The following is a 22,391-nucleotide window of genomic DNA, read 5'->3' as shown; positions in this document are numbered from 1 at the left end:
GCATAGTCAATAGCCATTTGCACATTTAAGATATTATGCAGAATGTTGCGGCCCTTAATGAAACCATATTGGAGAGGATGCACAATAGCTGGAAGGTGCTTGTGAAGCCGATTCGCCAGCACTTTGGAGTAGATTTTATACATGGAGCCCATCAAAGAGATTGGTCGCCAGTGTTGCAGCTTTGATGGCGAAGGGACCTTTGGAATTAGTTTGATAAGGCCTTCTTTCCATGAGGAGAGCATGACCCCTGTTTCCCAAACCTGCTGAAACATGACCACCAATGGCTTCACCAACTGCGTGGCCGAGGTCTGAAAGAATTCATTAGTGAGACCATCCCAGCCAGGACTTTTATCCTTCGGCAGGTGCAACAAAATATCCATAACCTCTTCCTCGCAAATATCCGCCTCCAAAGTGGCTTGCATATCAACTGGAACCTGCTGGCGGACCAGATTATAGAAGACCGAGCGGGCATGCATAACCTGGCTAGAAGGTGAGGAAGAAGAACCAAGAAGTTCCATAAAATAATTTCTGCACATAGTGACAATGGTCTGCGGATCAGTGACCATGCGACCTTCCGAATCCTGGAGTCTGGTCATATTTTCGCGAGCCGGAGACGCATGCAAGGCGCGAAAGAACTTATGAGACTGGCAGGCACTATCTTGCAATGTGTCAGTCAAGTTGTGCAGCTTGGCCTGTTGATAAGATTTCAACTGAAATACTTGAATAAGATGGGCCAACCGCCTCTCCAGTGACAGCAGAAAATCATCATCTGGGGAATCCAGAAGCAAGGAACGGACCAAAGCCAGTAAGTCTTCTGCTGCATGTCGACGTCAGCGACAAAGCAAGGCATGATGGATCCCATACTGTCGAGCAACCCGCTGCACATTAGAGAGCAGCCGTGCAAATGAAGGCAAGCCCTCAGAGGCGAAGTCCAATAAGAACCTCTCAATCAACTGCTGCATATAGCCCTGGAAAATTGAATGCTTCAAATAAGAGGAGTTGAAACATAAAGGGAGCCTATCCAGCAATTGCACAAAAGGTGCAATAGATTGTGCCCGCATCTCAAGCTGGAGGGGGAAATGGTCCGACAACGCATATTGCTGCAAGACCTTCATTTCCAGCATCTCGGGAAGAAAATCATCCCCCTGCATGATATACATTCTGTCCAGTCGCGACCAGGTAGTTGCATATTGTGCGGAATGAAAAGTAAACCCTGAAACAGAAGGGTGAAGCCACAACCAAAGATCTTGCTTGAGTACGTGCAAAGCAAAGGAACTCCACACCTGGCTTTCCGGTGTATCCATTACCGAATGCCCTGAAGTGGACTGAGAAGAGTCTACACACATATTGAAATCTCCCATCAAAAACCCCCTTCGGCCGAGTGACATGGAGCCCTGCAAAGCGGACCAAAGATCCCGTCGGGATGCGGGATCATTCGGAGCATAGAGGCCCAATAGCCATAAAATCTCTCCTTCAAATAAGACTTCGATCACCAGAAAGCGGCCCTGCACATCATTTTTAACAAGGACAGGCTGATATTTCTCATGGACAATCATCAGCACGCCCGAATAGTGCGTAGCATGGGTCCCTGCATAAAATAGACGGAATCCATGTCAATCTATCACTTTTTCTGCTTCACCGTGACTTTTGTGCTCAACTGCACACAATACATCCCACTGGTTCTCATGCAAGATGGTCCACATGGCATGTTGCTTATGGCGAGAGCAAATGCCTCGCACATTCCACGTGGCTATCTTCATGTATCCTCAAAGAAGGAAGTCAGGAACGAGGCGCCTGCTGCCTCGATTTAACCTTTTCCGTAAGAGCATCCAGGACACCCTCATCCAGAAAATCAGCCAAAACTGCAAAAGAATTCTGGCGACCTGCTTTAGAGGTAGAAGGGAAATTCACTGCCTTGGGAGAGGGGCGGGGATAACGCCGATCCCAGGGTGTAATAACATTACCTTTGGCATCAAACGCCAACTTACCAGGTGGGCCTTTGGGGCCGTCGGTATAGACTCTCCTTGGAGACTGATTACGGGGGGCAGACGGGGCCGTAGGACGCGCAGCCTGCTGTGAAGTGGCCATTTCTTTCCGGCGCGCATACGTGCGCACGGAATCCTGGGAAGCAGTAGGCCCAGGATCCGCCAGGCCTGCATCCAACTTTTTACCTTTTTTGGGACGTGCCTCAATCCAGTCAGTGCGACAGGAATCCACACTCAGGACCTGTTGTTTGCCTTTATCCATGACATGAGGAGACTGAAGGGCTTCCTGGGGCGTGGCATCAAGCACCATGTCATCCTTGGGCAGCACAACCTGCGCATCCTCCGAAGTCGGTTGCCTTTCAGGGCATTCGGCCATGAAATGCCCCAATTTACCACATGAAAAGCAGTGTCCCGCAAAGTTGCCCCATTTTAAGCGAAAATACAAAGGATGCATGCCCGAACAATTGAGGCGAAGCCACGCGGGCCTTTTCCTAGCCGTGTCCCATAGCATGCATAAACGGTTTCGGTTCATCGCCCTGAGGCTTGGGGGAACCAGCACTGTTCCCACAACTGCCATCGCATCCTTCAACATGGGCCAATAGACCGCCGGGCAATTTTCCACCTCCACCCACACCGGGCATTCGCGTTGAAGCAGACGCTGGAAGTCGGCCATGGGGCGCCATGGCACAACATAGACCAAGCGGCGATCAAAGAATAGTGGCAACTTGGACAGGAGCTCAGCTCGATGCGTTTCCGATTTCAACAGCACCTCATAAAAGCCGCGAGGTCCAAGGAAGATCTCCTCAACAGACTCCCCTTGCAATAAATGGTGCAACCACTGGCGAATATGCGAAAGCACTGGGATCCTGCCAGTGAAGAAAAGTATAACTACACGGTCATAAAACACCGAGAAGGATCGCAAGACTGATTTGGGGTCCACCGTGGCTTCCAGCACATCATCCGTTCCCGCAACATAAAAAGATTCATTATTATGCTGGACATAATCGCCAAGCAAAGTATTGGCAAAGTCCAGCAAATATGCTCCCAGTCAATTTCCTGCAAATCCACAGGATCAGAGGCCACTTGTGCATAGGAGCGTTCCGAAGGACTCATTGGCTCATCACAAGTATGCTTGGAGCGTTTGCCGGCAGGCGGCAGTTCAGAACTCGGCGGCAACTCCTCCGTGCATGGCACCATATCTTCCGGCTCCTCTGCATCGGAATCAGGGCCAAGGGCTGCCACCGTCCGGTCAAGAAAATCCATATCCAGGCCAGCCATACTGCTGTCTTCGCACTCGCGCCCTCTCTCTCTCTCTCTCTCTCTCTCTCTCTCTCTCTCTCTCTCTCTCTCTCTCTCTCTCTCTCTCTTTCTCTCTCTGGGCAAGTCCCGCAAACTTGTCGGCCTCAGCCGTGGCCAATCCCGAGGGGGTGTAGATAGCGCATGGGTCAGGGCGCAACCCTAACCGAGCCGATGCAAGAGGGCGAAACACAGGGCCAACGGGCAGTGACAAAGGCCAGAACGCTGAGGAGGAAGGCTGGCAGGCGACAGCAGGGCTGAACCGTCAGCAACAGACTCACTGCGAAGCAGGGGCGACAGGAGCTCTGACACGCAGCGCAGCCGCGCGTTGACCAGGAGCAGAGCCCGCAGGTCAAACGGGCGGCGGCAGGGCGGGGCACGCAGCCAACGGGCGCCAGATGCTGGCGACGGCGGCGGGGCCTGCAGGCGATGGCGACGGGGGCTGCAGGCGAGGGCGACGGGGCACAGGCGACGCAACAGGCGTGGCGGACAGGGCCGCGACGAGCAGGTCTCGCAGGCGATAGCGATGGCGACAGCGAACAGGGTCGCGACGGTCAACCAGTCGACGGCACGGCAGGGCACGCAAGCGGCGCCATCTCTCCTCTCACGGTTACGCTTCTCTCTCTCTCTCTCTCTCTCTCTCTCTCTCTCTCTCTCTCTCTCTCTCTCTCTCTCTGCAGGACCCGCAAACCTGCAAAACCAGGAAACCGCCGGGCTGCAACAACAGGACTGCAACAGGGCGGACACAAGCAGGTGAACCACTGACCAACAGGGCGTGTGGAAGCAGTGGGCGACCATAGCGTTGCTCAGCAATCGATAATCGGAAGGTGCAGATCCAGGCGACCGTCAGGCGAGCAGTGGCACGTTCCGTCAGTAGGCCCAGCAGGCGGGAGGTCCAGGCGAAGGCGTGACGCAGACGTCAGGGCTCATGACCTCCACGTAGGTCCGGGGGGAGATCGCCCGCCGTGCACAGGAGGTTCGTCGCCACGTCACGGGGGCGGCAAATCCGCCATCACATTGTCTCGATGAGCTCCTCTCTCTCTTACTCTCTCTCTCTCTCACCACTTTCCCTTCTCTCTCTCTCTCTCTCTCTCTCTCTCTCTCTCTCTCTCTCTCTCTCTCTCTCTCTCTCTCTCTCTCTCTCAAGCCTACACTTCTCATATTTGTATGATCATTTATGCATGATGTATCCAATCCCATCTGTTTACTTGTAACTTATATGTTGTAGCCCATATTGTGCATGAGGCACATGTCCAAAGTGGAGCAACAATGGAAGCATAGACATATGCTGTAATAACTGTTGAAACACAAGACAAAAGAGAAAGGGAAAGAAAGAACAATGTCTTGCAATAGCATACAAGACCATAATGTCAAAAATGCCTCTGATGAACATATGTGACCATGGATTCCCCGCCTTTGGCCAGACTGCCAAAGTGTCCCTTCATGTGAGCACAAGACTAGGAGTCAACATAGTTGTCTCCATACGATCTGTACAATACAATACGATATGTATTATACGATTTCACACGAAAAAATAGGGCACTTTTGGCCACACTTCCCAAACCTCCTTTTTTTCCAGCATCAATCTTCCACACACATCTCTCTCTCTCTCTCTCTCTCTCTCTCTCTCTCTCTCTCTCTCTCTCTCGTGAATAAGTATATAATAATATTGGAATATTTACATCCAACCAACAGAAAGGATCTCACATTTTTTACATCAAACCATCAAGTCAGCAAAGAGAAAAACGCAAATACAACTAAAGTTCTACCACAACTCTAACAGTCTAACACAGAAATGTAACTCAGAAAGGACAGCTGGAGTGGAGCGAACAATATCTAGCCAAGGAGCAGCAATGTTAGGATAGAGGAGATCTACCATAACACTAAACCATGAACACGGGCCATATGACCATGGATACTCGATATTGAATCAAAAATCTCTCTCTCTCTCTCTCTCTCTCTCTCTCTCTCTCTCTCTCTCTCTCTCTCTCTCTCTCTCTCAAGCCTACACTTCTCATATTTGTATGATCATTTATGCATGATATATCCAATCCCATCTATTTACTTGTAACTTATATGTTGTAGCCCATATTGTGCATGAGGCATATGTCAAAAGTGGAGCAACAATGGAAGCGTAAACATATGCTGTAATAACTGCTGAAACACAAGACAAAAGAGAAAGGGAAAGAAAGAACATTGAAGAACACAACATAGATGAGAACTCAGATGTATGCACGGGAAATGGAATCCATATATCCAACACAAGACGGTCACATACAACAATGAGTCACTGGCTACATGGGCACTGGCACCGACTCCTCTCTCCACGGAGTCTCCACATATGTGATGGCAAATGAGTCATTAAGTGAGGAGGAGAAGCCTGAATATATAGGACAAAAATATATCCTCAATATAATTAGGTCGGCCAATATTTAATGTTGGTCGGCTAGCAATAAATGCTAAATATGACCAAAAAGAAGACCATAAAAATGCCTAAAATATCCTAAATAATGTCCCCAACCTCTGCATACACAGACTCACACATGAGCTAACATATCTGCTAACACCCTCTCTCAGATCATGGGTGATCTGATACAATACAAGGGTACAATGAGAATGAATCATAAATCATACAACATAGAACCACCAAATAGAACCATGGATACCCATCAAGCCACAATGAAGGTGCCTCGAATAGAACTTGATGTCGATATCGATCATACCAGCTCTTGAAAATAAAGAAGATCATAGCATATCTCTGTGTTTGTCCCAATGTCTCTCAGTAGCATACATGACCATCCTATCAAAATGCCTCTCGAACATACGTGACCATGGATTCCCCAAAGTGTCCCCTCATGTGAGCTCATGACTAGGAAGCAAACCCACTCTCAATCAAATAAACAGCCCATTATGAACTTAGATGTCAATCCTAGCTCCAGGATATGAACCTGCCAAACTTCAATCGATGCGTCAAGGAAGTCCCTCCCTGGATCATCTTGTGCATCTGTATAGATGTATAGATGAGGCGCAACTGCCCGATCTCACCACCCTCTCACTCTCCCTCTCTAGCACTGGAGAGTCATGAGGGATGTCATCATCACCACCACTAGAAAGCAACTGAGAAAGGAGCCATCACTCCCTTCCCGCAATCCAAAGAAATTGATCCTTTCCGCACCTTAGACTTCTCCTTGGCCGGAGGATCAAAGTCTAAGTCAAAGGTAGATGATGACTCGTCATCGAAGTCCAAATCTTGCTTCGTATTCTTCTCCTTCTTCTTGGAAACTGCTAACTCTTTGCAGTCCTATAAATGACATTTCTTCCCACAATGGTAACACTTGGTCTTCGACGACTTCTTCTTTGAACCCCTCTTTGAAGCTGCAAGAGCCTCACTACAACCTGATGAAAGCCTCCCCTGTAACCGCAATGATGCCTCATGCTCAAGCAGCATCGAGGTCATGCGTGTAAAACTGACAAGAGTCGATATGATGTCTACGCCCTCAAAGCATTCGCCACTCCATCAAACACTGAAGGGAGTTTGGAGAGTACGAGTCCAATAAGATGAGCCTCTAGAAGAGCAAACTGCATGTACCGAAGCTAGTCCTGGATTTGGGTCACATGAAGTAGAACTGACTGGATAGTATCTTTAGCCTCGAACAGAATTTGTTGGAGATGTTCATAAAGAGTAACTACTCGCATGGTGAAAGGTGCCACGTACATCAATTGCAACTTTGCCCATACTTTAGAAGATGTCCTGCAAGAGGTAACCACCGGTAGAACTTCTTTGGAAATACTCCGAAGTAAGGCCAAGAAAGCACGGCGGGCATCATCCGAATCCCATGTAAGCACCACTTCTTCATGGTTGTCATCATCAAAATCAACCGGAACAAGAGAAGGCCACTGAGGACATTCAATAGCTCCGCAAACCACGTATCATAACCACTTCTGTATAAACCAAGCCTTCATCACAACACTCCATGTAAGATAATCACATCCATGTAACTTATCATCAATAGATGTGCATGGAGGAGCCATCGATTGAGGATTTAGAAGAGAAGTAGAGAAAAGAAGGTATTTGGAGAGGGAACACAGCCAAACCACAAGCACATACTAGAGAAAGTGACTATTCACATGCAATATTCACCAAAATTTGACCAAAACAAGAAGAAAACTTTTACAAAAAGTCAAAAAATCTGCCAGAAACTACCTAAAACAGTAAAAACGGCCTAATAATGCAGTTGTCTAGCCAGGAGGAGATGCAAAAACACCAAAACGCAGGCTGGAACTGACACATAGGCAAAGAGGGGTTGATACAGGCGGTACAAATGCTGACGTCAACAAAAACACAAGAAAAACAGGTCGCCTGGTTGGAGCAGCAATCGCCTAATCAGCAATGGTCAAAACAGTCCTGAAATCAACAAAGAAAACATAGCAAGAGCATAGAACCTGAAATTTGATACCATGTTAGAAGTGGAGCAGCAATGGAAGCATAAACATTTGCTGTAATAAACTGTTGAAACACAAGACAAAAGAGAAAGGGAAAGAAAGAACACCAAAGAACACAACACAGATGAGAACTCAGATGTATGCTCGGGAAATGAAATCCATATATCCAAACAAGACAAAGGAAAGAGAAACACTGCAAAAGAAAAGAACAATGCACAAAAAACTCAGAAGCAAAGAGATGCTTGAGAAATGGAATCCATATACCAAGATATGAGACAGTAGAGATCCAACATGAGTCACTCGTTGGCACCTGCACCGGCTCCCTCTCTCCACCAAAACCTAAGAAAGTGAATGATACAATTTAGAGGAGGGAGAGGCCAAAATATATAGGCCAAATCTAAGCCATAAATGATGTCAAGTAGGCCAGCAATAAATGCTGCTTGACCAATAATAAATGCCTCAAACACCATTAAAATGACAAATATAAAATGCCCAAAATATCTAGAATGTGCCCAGCCCTCTCTAGCATGCATAGACTCACACACAAATACACATATTTGCTAACAGTACCAATTCTAATAAGGCCATGAACAAAGATGAGTGGAAAGCTGAAGTCTAGAACATGTAGGACTTTTGAAACGGAACTCAATGTTCGGTCAAATAATAGCAGCAAAGTGCCGACACCACTAATAAGCACTAGACAAAAGTCGCCAACAACTAGACCCTCAAATGGACAAAGATCATGTAGCAAACCTCCTCGAGGAGTCATATGACTCGAAGCACACCATTGTCAATAAGCCAAGGTCTCTTTGAAGACAAGGAAACCGCTAAAGAAACCTCCTCCATCTCACAGATATGCAAAAAAACGAACCCATGGGTAATAGCTGGTGTAGAGGAAGAGGAAGGCTTGGATAATTTAGCACCATCCTTCGCCCCTATACAAAGATGAGGATATTTTTGCCAATACTTCTCCTTGAGATGAGTGCCCTTCCCACAATATTGACATTTAGGCTTCTCTGAATCTGTGTCAAGCCTAAGGAATCTCAAGATGGTGAATCTACTTCTTGTTCTTGGCCTTCTTGTTGCCCCCTTCGGAACCTACACTAAAAGATTTCAAAGAGCCTAATCCATTGGCTCTAATCTCCTTAAGGCACAATTCATGCTCCAAAACAAGGGAAGCTAACTCCTCCCAGAGAATAGTCTCCCATACCCTACTGGTCAATAGACTAGTGTAGAAAACATCATACTTAGAAGATGGTATATGAGTAAGAAGGATCATCGCCATATCTTCTGAAGTTATTGTCCAACCTAGGGATCCAAGCTCATCCTACATATCCTCCATTTGGTTGATGTGCTCCCACACAGAGAGGAATCATCAACTAAGAGCATTCGAAGTTTCTTCTCTAGGGTGATGCATTGGGCCAAGGTCTTCTAATGATAGAGGGAAGCTAACTTTGTCCACACTTCCACTGCAGTTTGAAATCTGCGCATATAAACAAGAACAAAATCATGTAAGCTCATGAAAAGGAAAGACTAGGCTCTAGAGTTGAGCCCACTGCATAAAGCGGCTTAGTCCATCGTAGAACCAATGCAAGAATCCTCTACTTGACAAGGAACACTAGTAACAAAATCCCAAAGATCAAAGGTATCAAGGATACATTCCACTTTACATAACCAAAGGGAGTAGTTCAACCCATCAAGTTGATCTTCTTTTGGTAGGAAAGGAAGCACAAGCACTTGAACAAGGGGTGCCATCATGGCAATACAAGGGCCAAAGATACAAGCCTACATGAAATATGGAGAGAAGGGGGAGGTGAAGGGGGCTCACATCTTCTCAACCCAACAAAGGGAGAATGAGGCTCTGAATGTCAATCTTCACATCACTCTTTGCGATAGTCTAACTATTGTGACTATGCATCACGAGAAGGGAGAAGATTCTCTTTGGAATCATCAAAAGCATCAAGCTAGTAGTAATCCATCTTTGAAAACCTGCAAACGCACTAGGAAAAATTGCATTTTGGTGTTGAGTGGCCTAAGTGAGAGGGAAAATCAGCTACAGCCTACAAGGAGTTATAGAAGGCCCGAACAATACAGAAAATCTATGTTCTTCACAACACATCAGGAAACACAAACATGGAGAGAGAAGGGAAGAGCATGACTGCAGTGAAAGAAGAGAATGGAAAAAGAAAATCTGCACTAAACTCTGAAAGAATGCTGAATACAAGGACTGATCAGTCCCTACATGCAGCCAAGGCATCATTGAGGACACCGGATCAGGCTAGTGATGGAAGACCACACTGGAAGATTGAGGAGAGTCTCAGATGTCAAAGTGTGTTGAAACCTGCAAAGGAAAATGCGTGAAATAACTAAGATGAATGACCAGCCAAGTGGAAGTAGGTTCTAAATAGCCATAAATGCTAGATACTTGCCAACAACAGCCTGGAGTGCCATAAATGCTGGCCGACCTGACAAGCATCAATAAGATAATCATAAAATCCTGACACAATCAAAAAATGGTGGTTGCCCCACCTTGCCAATGTAAAGGCTAAAATGACTCAGCCAATGTGAACACACCTAAAACCCAACTGAAAAAGAAATGCATGCTCTAGAAAGAGCTGCCTCCTCTGTCAAAACACATGACAAACTGCATGTCAGAGGTCCTAATGTCCCCGTTTGACTTAGACTAAGGCTCATAGGCAAGAGATAACTATGCATGACAAACATGACTGCTAACACCAACTATTAAGTATAGACTAGACATGAGCCATTTTTGACATCTCAAGGTTACTTTGATAACACGTTGCATCTAGCCAAATGATACATTCCTGTGATCAAGATCTATCTACCCTCCATAACCACCATATGCAATGTAATTCTAATCACATCTTTCGGCCTAATCTACACTTCCATAACTTTCCAACTCATGGCAAACTGTTAATTTAGCAATGGTTCTTCACAACATACTCAATCATTGTATCGTCGATGAGAGAGTACTTCATATCCAAGTGCGACCTTACAAATGTGTAGTTGTGTTATCACCATATAATATCAGCTGATGGCATTGTAATCATCCCCAAAAGGGTGTGATTATTTGTCTGAATGGCATACTCTTTAAAAAAAATTATAAATAAAATCAGTTTTGAATTTGCAGACTTCATCTAGAAGTTGTAGACTACACTAAGTTGTTGAGATTTGCCTCGTGTCCATACACAACTCTCTAGAGCAAGCAAAAGAATATTGGACCATTGATTACTTGAACATCATCCACACAAGAGAACATATCTTTCGCACTCATTCACCCACTCAAGCTATGGCATCACTATCTATACAAGAACCATTCAATAGTTTGAGTGAGCTGCGTATGAGATCAATATGGCATGATCATGCACTCTGACACAAGCCATAATGCACAATTGACTTATTCTTCGGTTCACACATTTCATCTCACTTCACTATGGCCAACCAATCTGAATATGAACATAAACCCACTCTTAAAGTAAATAGAAAGAAACATACATACAAACAAGCAAAGTTTAATGATGTCAATCCTTCATAAATTACCTGCATTGATTCGCCACCATTGATCATTGCAACACGGAAAAGGCGAATCTTGGAAGATTCAAAAGCATAACTAAATAGAACTGTCCTCTTATCAACCGCAATAAGCTCCTTAAAGCCATCCTACCACAAATAGCGAAAATCCAAAAGAACAACTTGAAAACAAAGCATTGCCTCCATTATCTTATTTGATTAAGACAAGTTCTATTACCAAATATTTCTAGAAACAACCAAGAAAAATATCTAGCCTCAACAAACATAATAGTCTACTCCAAATCTCAAACACCTTATCCTACCACACATTGATGGTTGCACATGTAACAAGATCAGGCATGCCAATGACAAATTGTTTAATTTCTATGATTGCATAGTAGCATACTGGCCAAGGTAGGTATTTATAGTAAATAAGGAGTACAAAAAAGGGAGGACAAAATGTCAAAATAGATGTGTTTTTTTTTTTTGAGAACGCAATCTTGATTTCTAGTTAATACTGCACTCATGGTTGGTAAAACAATAGATAACCCAAATCATTAAAAAGTCAAATTAGAGTTGTACTTTTTTTTCAGAACACAGCCTTGGATAGTAATCACTAAATTCATGGTTAGCCAAACAGCAGGTAACTCCAATGTAATCATTACATGTGAGAAAAGAATGCATGAAAGGCCAAAAAAAGAGCCCTTAAGACTTCACTACATATAAACAAAACAATTAAGGCTTATGTTGCTTATATTTATATGATATATCTAGTCTATTCAAATTCATGATGAAACTTTTTGAGGAGGGGCATGAATGTCAATATAAAGGCCATCTTATAAAAGGCCAATTTCAAGCTCTCATTCTTACACCAGCACATATGTGTCAGAAGTGGTGCAGCAATGGAAGCGTAAAGAATATGCTGAAATAAATGCTGAAACACAAGACAGAAGAAAGAATGAACACAGTAGACAGATGAGAACTCAGATGTATGCTCGGGAAATGGAATCCATATCGAACACGAGACAACAGCATACAACGGTGAGTCACTGGCTGCGTGGGCTCCTCAGCACCGGCTCCTCTCTCCCAGAAGGATCTCCACTGATGGCTGAAGTACCGAAGACTGTGGAGGAGGAGCCCTATAAATAGCCACAAAAGTGGGGAGCATAAAATGCAGGTCGGCCAGCATTTAATGCTGGTCGGCCAGCAACAAATGCTAAATAATACATCATAAATGGCCACTAAAATGTGCCATAAAATACTGCATAAAATGCCCAGCCTCTAACACAGACTCACACCATGAGCTGACTAATATCTGCTAACACCCTCTCTCAGATCATGGGTGATCTGATACAATAAAATAGTACAATGATGGAGAATCATAAACTACACAACAAAGAAACACCAGAAGGACCATGGATGTCCAAGCGGTGAGTGGCCAGCCCACCACCAAGATGCCTCGGAGAGTATCTGATGTCGATGTCGATCGTACCAACAACACCTGAAAATAGAGAAGACTCATAGCAGCTCTCTGTGTAATGTCACCTATGTCACTCAGGACATACAAAGCCAATCTGCCAAACATGTCTCTGAACATGTGACCATGGATTCCCCGCCTTTGGCCAAACCACCAAAGTGTCCCCTCATGTGAGCTCCAGACGAAAGCCTCTCGCTCTCTGTCAAGAAGAACAGCTCATCATGAACCCAGAAATCAACTCCAGTCTCTAGGATTTCGCTGCCAGATACCGTCGATGCGTCAGGGACGTCCCTCTCTGGAACCTGTGCATCTATATCAAAATATAGATGAGGCACTGCAGCCCCACCAACACCCGCTCACACTCCCTCTCTGGCATAAGAGAGTCGTGAGGGATGACTTCATCACCACCACTAGAAAGCAGCCGAGGAAGGGGCAACCAAGCCCTTCCCGCGATCCGAAGAAGAGGATCCCTTCCGCGCCTTGGACTTCCCCTTGGTCAAAGGATCGGAGTCGGAGTCTGATGAAGGAGAGGACTCATCGGTAGAGTCAGCATCCCGCTTCGTCTTCTGCTCCTTCTTCCTAGAAGCTGCTAACTTCTTGCAGTCCTTCCGCAAATGTCCCTTCTTGCCACAGTGGTAACACTGGGCCTTTGACTTCTTCTTCCCGTCACCCCTCTCTGAAGCTACATAAGCCTCACCTCCATAATGTGCCGGAAGCCGCCCCTGTAATCTCAAGGATGCCTCATGCTCAAGAAGCATCGAGGTCATATGTGTAAAACTGACAGGAGTCGATGATGTCTGTGCCCGCAAAGCATTGGCCACTCCATCAAACTCCGGGGGGAGCTTGTAGAGGACCGTCCCGACAAGATGCACCTCGGGAAGAGCAGATTGCATGTGCCGAAGCTGGTCCTGTACCTGCGTAACACGAAGAAGAAAAGACTGAATAGTATCTTTCGGCTCAAACTTCATCTGCTGGAGCTGGCCATAAAGTGTGACGGCCCGCATGGTGGAAGGTGCCTCGTACATCTGCTGCAACTTCTGCCATACTTCAGGAGACGTCCTACAGGAGGTAACCGCCGGTAAGACCGCTTTAGAAATACACCGAAGCAACCCCGAGTAAGCACGGGCATCGTCCGAGTCCCATGTGAGCACCGCTTCCTCATGGTTGTCCTCATCAAAGTCTTCAAGAAGAGGAAAAGGACGGAGAGGTCGAGCAAGAGCTCCACAGACGATGTACCATAGCCGCTTCTGCACAAACCAAGCTTTCATGACAGCACTCCATGTGAGATAATCAGGTCCATGTAACTTATCTTCACTTGAGGTGCACGGAGGGGCCATCTGGAGGAGGTAGAAAAGAGAAGTAGAAATAAAGAAGGTCGTGTGGAGAGTGAGCACAGCCAAAACGCAACCAAAAACACCAAAAATAGTGAGTTCACATGCAATATAACCCAAAGGCTGACCAAAATAAGCCAAAAGCTGCTGCACAAAGTGAAAAAATCAGGTTAAAACTGTCAAAAACAGCAAAAACGGCCTGAATAATCAGAAAAACAGCCAAAAATAATGCTGTAAACAGCAAAACGCAGGCTGCAAACTGAAGAAACAGGGGCTAAAGACTGTTGCCAGCAGTTTGATGAAGGAAACACGAGCAGCAAAGAGTGGAACAGCAGTAAACGCAAAACGCAAATGCTGAAACACTGTCGCCAGCAGCAAATCAGCAGTCGCCAGCAGGAAGGACAGCTGCCTGATCAGCAAGAAGGGTGTAAATCCTGAAATCAGCAAGAAAACACAGCACAAATAGGTTGCAGCCTGAAATCTGATACCATGTCAGAAGTGGTGCAGCAATGGAAGCGTAAAGAATATGCTGAAATAAATGCTGAAACACAAGACAGAAGAAAGAATGAACACAGTAGACAGATGAGAACTCAGATGTATGCTCGGGAAATGGAATCCATATCGAACACAAGACAACAGCATACAACGGTGAGTCACTGGCTGCGTGGGCTCCTCAGCACCGGCTCCTCTCTCCCAGAAGGATCTCCACTGATGGCTGAAGTACCGAAGACTGTGGAGGAGGAGCCCTATAAATAGCCACAAAAGTGGGGAGCATAAAATGCAGGTCGGCCAGCAACAAATGCTAAATAATACATCATAAATGGCCACTAAAATGTGCCATAAAATACTGCATAAAATGCCCAGCCTCTAACACAGACTCACACCATGAGCTGACTAATATCTGCTAACAATATGATCATGATGCCAAAGAGAGAGAATGAATAAATAGCCCAATCGGCTTTATGCTGTCAAAATGCAGTAATCCAGAAGCATATGGACAAGACTAAAAGACAATGAACGCAAGAGGAAGGGAGAGAGAAAAGAGACAGAAGAACGCAAAAATCTGCAGTCAATGAATGCTCAAATGAAAAGGGTAGATGTGCAAGGGCTGTTGATGTATCTCCTTGAGCCAAATCTCTCCCACCAACACCTGAAAACCAAGTGAAGAGGGCAAACCGCCAATGGGGCATAAATAGCACGAAATAAAGCCATAAAATAATGCAGGCAGCCAGCAAAAAACTGGCTGACCTAATCAGCAACCAGCCGACTGCAACATAAATGACTAAAATTATCAGCGCTGGCCAGCCTGCCTGCCACGTGGCATAGTCACCTACCTGAAAAGGTGCGCATACACTATGACTACTGAAAATGCCCACTAACTGACAAGAAAAATATGTAATGCCCTCCAAGAGAATTGACTGCGTCTCCTAAGAAATGCTAGTCCAGGGGATGACTAATCTCTAACACCCCCCCTTAGATCCTCGACACATCATAAGGCTCAAGGATTTGGAGTGCACAAACTACAACTACTGGAAGGTCCAAATTTGGCAAGTTTTAGTGCATAAAATACAAGTTAGGCCCTTGAAACATCTTAAGCTTAGCAAAGCAGATTGCCCAAAAGATGATAAGGCAGCCAATACCATGAAGGGTGTTCCTTATGCTTCAGCTTGACTAGGCTGCCACAAAGCTAGTCTCCTAGTCCATCTTTGTATGCAGGGGGGGCAAAAGCCAGCAAGGGTAGAGATTCATCATTTGAGGGGGGGGGTACTGAGAAATAGACAAATGATGTATGCTGCAAGATAAGGTGCTTTGTATCCCATAAGCATAGTGAGGAGAGAGGAACAAGTTGGAAAGCTATAAAGACATGTACTTGGTTCATTTTTCAATGAAATGCTATTGTCCTTTCAATCAAGTGTCACTGTCATTGTCCTTACACACAAGAATGTCTTTATGAGTCCAAGTCTCAATCTTGGAACCTAATTCACTTGTGTGACAATTGGTCTTGCCTAGTCTATGTCTTCATGAGTTTGTACTTTGAGTTCCAACCTCCATAGCTACCATGCTCTAGATCCATGTTTTTCAACAACTGGTACACACCTATCCGACGACTCACTCTCACTCTATCACCGACAAACACTCTTCTGCTCTGGGTCATTGAACTCCTCAATCACCATGTCTGCTCTCAGCTCACAGCTCTCTCTCTCTCTAACTATTTCCGCTTCACCTCTACAATGCCATTGCAAGTCTTGGGTGACATAGCTTCACAAGTAAACATTATGCAAGAATTTCATGAAAGCTTATGGGCTGGCCATAGAGGTGTTTGGGATACTTTTGCAAAGATTAAAGAAAAATATTGGTGGCAGGACATGTATAAGGATATCGCTCACTTTGTGAAAACATGTACGACATGTCAAGTGTATTCATCTATGAGACATCGGGATGGATTGCAACCCACATATCCCTTGTCTTTTCATTTTAAGTGGAAAGTGGATTTAGTCACGATGCCTGCAGGTCTTTGGTAAATGAGATATCTTATACTTGCCCGTGAAGGCTTGACTAATCAAGTGGAAGGGAGAGCTCTATGTACTAAGACAACAAATACAGTGTGTATTTTTCTCTTAGAAGAGATCTTTTGTTGGTATGGCTGTGTGGGAAAAATTACAGCAGATAGGGGTGAACTAGATACAAATGAAGCCCATGATTTCTTTGCACAGCTGGGGATAAAGCTTGCTTTAACTTCAACTTATAACCTTGAAGGAAATGGCAAAAGTGAAAGAGGTCGTCCACCTATTGTGAAGGCATTGGCAAAAGCATGTGGAGAGAATATAAAAGACTGGCCACAATTGCTCCCTTATGCTTTGTGGGCTGACAGAACAACTCATAGTGCTGTTAGAGGATATATGCATGCTGAATTGATGTATGGTCAAAAAAAGTTGAATCGAGAGGAGTTGTTGGCCTTACGTATTAGACAATTGGAAAGAAATTCAGAAGACATAGAGACAGCAGTTGCAAAGTTAAAGGCAGCAAGGATAAAGAACAAGAAACGGTTTGACAAAAAACATAGATTGAGGCCAAGAACCATACAAGATGGGGATTGGGTACTGGTTTATGATAGCACTTTAGACAACCAACATAGTGTCATGCATAAAGTCTCCAAAAGATGGTTTGGACTCTATGTGGTAAGACACGTGTTTGATAATACTACTTATGCATTAAATGAGCTAAATAGGACAGCCATAAAACTTTCGATAGTAGGAAAAAGAATCAAATTATTCAAGAGGCAGAAATCGATTGTCTATGAGTTGCCAGAATTGGAAGAAAATAGTGGCCATGATACAAGGCTAGCCAAGAAGATATAGAAGATGAAGAAGTAAAGAATATGGTTGTAGAGGATGACGACAACTCAAAATCTGGTGACAACTAGAACTTAGGCACATACCAGAGAATGTGCAAATTCAGAGGGGGTGGATGTCGTATCGCTACACGGACACAACGTGAAAAACTCTAGAGTGCATCGGTATCCGGGTTTCTTATCGATCTAGAGTCTCAATGCCATATTAGTCATTACTGTCAGTGTTCATAGTATGAACAGTTCAAAAATACAAGATTTTTGGACAATTTTAGTCTATTTTTTATATTTTGGATATTATTTCTTGTAAATATCCTAAAAAGCTGTAGAAAACAACTAAAATAGAGTAACATGCAAAAAGCAAGTTGCTTTTTCAACCAGTTTTGGAGATTTCATGTAAAAAGGACTTGCAAATTCGCACGGTGCACGATCACAGTTTTCAGGCAACAAACAGCATTCCGAACTGGGAAAATGAGTGATCTGGAAGAATTCTGATCAGGTGTCCTTGGGTTTTATCCCTTTTCGGAGCCAATGGAACCATCAGATTTGCAGTCTGAGCAACACAGAAAAAGCTAGTGTTTGATGCACGTTTTTGGTCTACAAGGGAGACCCAGGAGATCTAATGCTTAGAGATTGTTTCTAAGTAGTACCAAACAAGAAATTTGTTTATCTTCTCATGTTCTATCAATACACAGTGCTTTGATTCATCGTGCTTTGTCTTTACCTTGTGTACATCTTGTCTATTCTTTTTCTTCTCTTCTATCTCCTATTCTCTACTTCCTTCTCTCTCTGATCCTCGGTGGATACAACCTTCGACTTAAACCCCTCCGACACCATACACTGTTTTTTTATTTTCTCTTTTTTTTAAATGATTCGTGCTTCTTTTTAGTTTTAGAATTTATAATTCACATTGTCTCACTCTCTTTTCACCTCTAAATCTCTATCCTCTTACACCTATGTAGTGACATCTTGGATACCATCCTTAAAAAAGATTATATTCTCTTTTTGACAAAGAAGAGATAGGGGTGGATTAAGTGACCCATCCATGGTTCGCGGCACTCTTGCATCCCGCCTTCAAAAAACCCTCTCTCTTCATGGATGCCAATGTTGTGCTAAGAAATGCACTTAGTCACTTAAACAGTCCCAAAATATGCTTATTTGGGCTTATTTTAGCCAAAACCCTAGAATGGGGAGCGGATCGAGAGAGTTAAGTGGGAGAGGATCTAGAATCCTAATTTTCTATAAATTGGCAGCCAGCCCTCCACTATTCCCTCAATCTCGTTTTTGCAGGTGTTTCAGCTTGCTGCCCACACCCCGTTCAGGAGGACATCTCAGCCAAAGCTGTCCATTGCTGTCTCCATCAGTTGGCACCTAATTTCCAGCCCTCTTCACACAGTTTGGAGCTGATTTCAGTCAGGCGACTGTTGTTCCTATGCAGACCTGCTGCCGTACAGCTTGCCACATCATCACAATCTTGCTGCCTACGTTTTCAGTCTTTCTCTCTCCTGCAAGATGACTTGCTTGCGTTTTTAGTCTTTCTCTCACCTGCTGCCTACGTTTTTAGTCTTTCTCTCTCCTGCAGACTGTCGTTCTTGCGTTTTTAGTATTTCTCTCTCCTACTGCCTGCGTTTTTAGTCTTTCTCTCTCCTCACTACTGTCTACATCAGATCTAGCTTTTCTCACTACTGCATTTGTTGGTGATTGACATCCCGAGACTGCCTTGCTGCGATTCGAGATCCGTTCGGGGTACGACACACTCTCCAACTCATTACCCTTGCCATGATCCTTGAGATACAAGAGTTCGAGATTCAGTAATCATTCACTGCATAGTGTATTTGCTGCATGAGCATCATATTATTCGGTAGTTATATCACTTCATTTATTCACTGTGTTCATTGTCTCCGAGTTACCCTAACCCTAACTGTGTTCTTTTATCAGTCTGTGCTTTGTCGTACGGTTTCTATTTATGTTTCTATGTTAGGGTATTTCTTAACATAGTATCAGAGCCTGGTATTCTCTGAGAAACATAGGCCTTTGATCTGAAAGCTCTACACAAGAAGCAAGAACAACAATAGGTTCAAATGACTTCGAACACAACAACAACAATTCAGTCTCCAAGATCAACTATACCGAGAACCGAGCAAGAGTGGGCTGATCAGCTTGCTCCACAAAGTTTCGACATGGTGAATGACACTTCTGATTACGTGGAAGAACAGCTAGGCAAGCTGACCTCTGAAGAATATAAACTGATCATACCTTATAGACAAAAGAAGATTAAGAAGCTCGATCAAAGGATTGCCCTTCAAGAAAATCCCCTTAATGAAGGTATGCATAAATTTCTCTCTTCAAATTTTGCACGTAAGTCTGATGATGTTGCAGGGCCGTCGAGACCTCCATCAGGGATGGGCCTCCCTGTTGGAAAACAAGATCCAGAGTATGTTCATTTATTTCATCCACTCCAATGCAAGGTAAGTTAGATTCATCTTTTGTGCCTTCTTCTTTTACTTCTTCTGCTTTGCAATATTCTGGTAAAGATCACGTGGAAGAAAGAGTACAGCCTGTTGACTACGGAAAAGATCCTCTTGAGGACCAATTCTTGTATGTTACCACACGTCGTGGGGATTATAAGAAAAAGTCAGGTACCTCTTCTTCTAACCTTCCTTCTTTTCTGTCTACTTCACAAAATCAGAATGAATTTGGTGTTCCTTTTTCTTCATTGCATACTGCATCATCATCTTCACATTTTCATTTTCAATCATTAAATGATAAAAATAAACAAAATGCATTTGCACCTCATACACCTCATTTTCAAAACCCACCCATCCCACCACATTCATCCGCTGCTTCTCTCCATTCACACCATTCACTTTTTCATTTCAGACACCTTATATTGCACCGCACATCACACCGGGGGGTTATGGAAACATAGGCACATCCTTTAGGACCTCATCCTTACCTCTGTCAGGTGGTGTTCCACCTACTTCACACACACTTTCGGGATCATTGCAGCCTAGGTATCCCCCCCCCCCGTCTCTCCCAAGTGTGGATCAGTTGATTCCACAGTTTGCCTCCATGGCTTTCCCTAGTGGACCTTTTGGTCATACTATTGTGTCCCAGTCTCACTTTGGACAGGGCTTCCGTGTCCCAATGCCTTCACATACACCGGCACCTTATGGAAACATTCATGTTCTAGTGCCTCCGCCTCAATCGGCACTCATTGGACACTCACAACCTACTTCTGCCTACCCATCTTTTCCCCCTCTCCTTCTTCTTATCAGGCACATCCACCTCCACCATCTTATCCTTCACAATCTTATCCCCCACATCCATCTTACCCTACCTACTCGACACCTCATGGTTTCTAGCTTGTCTTCTGCCAAGCATGCATTTAATGACAAGACTTGTTTTAACGGGTCAAACTTTACTACTTCGTCAAACTTGATGAGACATGTTCTTGACTCCCAGAACCTATGGGATCTTATGCAGGGGTTAAAACCCCAACCCGATCCCGCACTTGTTCCATACGAGGTTGTCCGCTCATGGAAGGCTAGGAATGCCTCCGCTATTGTCAAGCTGAGACAGGGCTTAATGCTTGAGTTTCATTCTCAGCTTCAGCATTTTGACTTAGCGTCAAAGCAATGGGCACACTTGACTGACTGCTATGCGGCTTGGGATAGGACCCGTCGTATTAATCTTAACCATGAGCTTCAGCTTTTCATAATCACTAACCGAGATGACTTGAAAGTCAAGTTGGCTGAGTTTCGGCGTCTCCTCGCTGAATTCTCCACTACAGGGACTCCTAAGTCCCTCTGACAATCAGGTCACATTGTTCCTAAACAAACTCCTTAGGAAATACTTCAATTTTGTGGAAGGCATAATTTCAAAACCTACCATGCCTACATTCTATGAATTTGAGTGTCAGCTATTGCGTTACGCACGGTTATTCGATCAGTTTCATATGAATTCCTCTTTAGAGGGGGCTCTTAATGTTCATTCTCAGATAGGGCAACAAGGGAAGGAAAAACAAAACCAAACCTCCACTCAAACTCAAAATCAAAATCAAAATCAAAATCAAAATCAATCTGGGGAATCACAAGGAACATCCCAATCTCTCAAACCTAGGTGGCAAAATGTACCTAAAAAGAATAGGTATTGTCAACATTGTCAAAAGGCTGGCCATTTTGATGAGGAGTGTCGATCATAGGCAAGAGGCACAGCACCAAAACCTAAGTCTCAGACCCCCGCCCCTCAGTCAAGCAACCTCTTGCAGGGGAGGCAGGGTGATGGCAAGGAGCAGTTTAAAGGTCAAACTCACACTCCCACTGCAGAGCCATCTCAGTCTACAATGTTCTCAACTCCAGAGGGCTTGTCTGACAGGTCTGCAGAGGCCCACATCATCTCCATAGAGACATTAAATGTGAATCTCGTCCATATCTGTGAGTTGCCTCCCGACAAGGTTACCGCAAAGGCCCACTCGACATAGCTAAGCACTTCAACTCCTGTCTGGATTGTGGACAGTGGAGCTACACATCACATGACTCCTATAGAGGACATCTTCAGTACCCGAGCCCCTGCAACCTGGCGGGTCCGCATAGGAAACAACTCCTCAGTCAAGATTCAAGCACAAGGTTGCGTCAGTTTTCCCACTGTTAAGGGTCCGGATCTGACTACGTTGGACAATGTATATCATGTTCCTCAACTTGGGATGAACTTATCTGTTCAGCACCTTTGCGGTTGGGGCAAGCGGTTTTCTTTACAACAACCACAGTCAAGATGCTTGACTCTCTAACTTGTTTAGTGATTGCTCGCGGTGAGGCACAACTTCATGGCCTATACCACATGATACACTTTCTGACCGAGCCGACAGCTGAGGGCTCCATGTTCCATAACTTCCAGGCCTTAGCCATCTCTCAGGAGCCTACGAACAATGAGCGTCTTTGGCATTTTTGTTTAGGGCATCTTGGTTATGACTCACTTTA

General features: G+C 44.6%; 1 protein-coding gene across 2 annotated transcripts in view; it reads right to left on the bottom strand.

Annotated features, from left to right (window-relative positions):
• Nucleotides 1–22,391, bottom strand: part of HY2 (phytochromobilin:ferredoxin oxidoreductase, chloroplast / phytochromobilin synthase (HY2)) — a 78,441-nt gene that overhangs the window by 40,848 nt on the left and 15,202 nt on the right. For both annotated transcript variants that reach the window (XM_087670191.1, XM_087670192.1), the window contains exon 2: nt 11,286–11,405. In XM_087670191.1, the coding sequence (XP_087526317.1) occupies nt 11,286–11,405 (120 nt within the window). The remainder of the gene's footprint in view (nt 1–11,285; nt 11,406–22,391) is intronic.

The sequence above is a fragment of the Lygodium microphyllum genome, chromosome 28 (genome assembly GCF_053477565.2).
Source record: "Lygodium microphyllum isolate KBCC chromosome 28, Lygodium_microphyllum_v1.1.10, whole genome shotgun sequence".
NCBI classification, from domain to species: Eukaryota; Viridiplantae; Streptophyta; class Polypodiopsida; order Schizaeales; family Lygodiaceae; genus Lygodium; species Lygodium microphyllum.
Note: the sequence above shows the minus strand (reverse complement) of the source record. Positions and strands in the feature narration are given on the sequence as shown.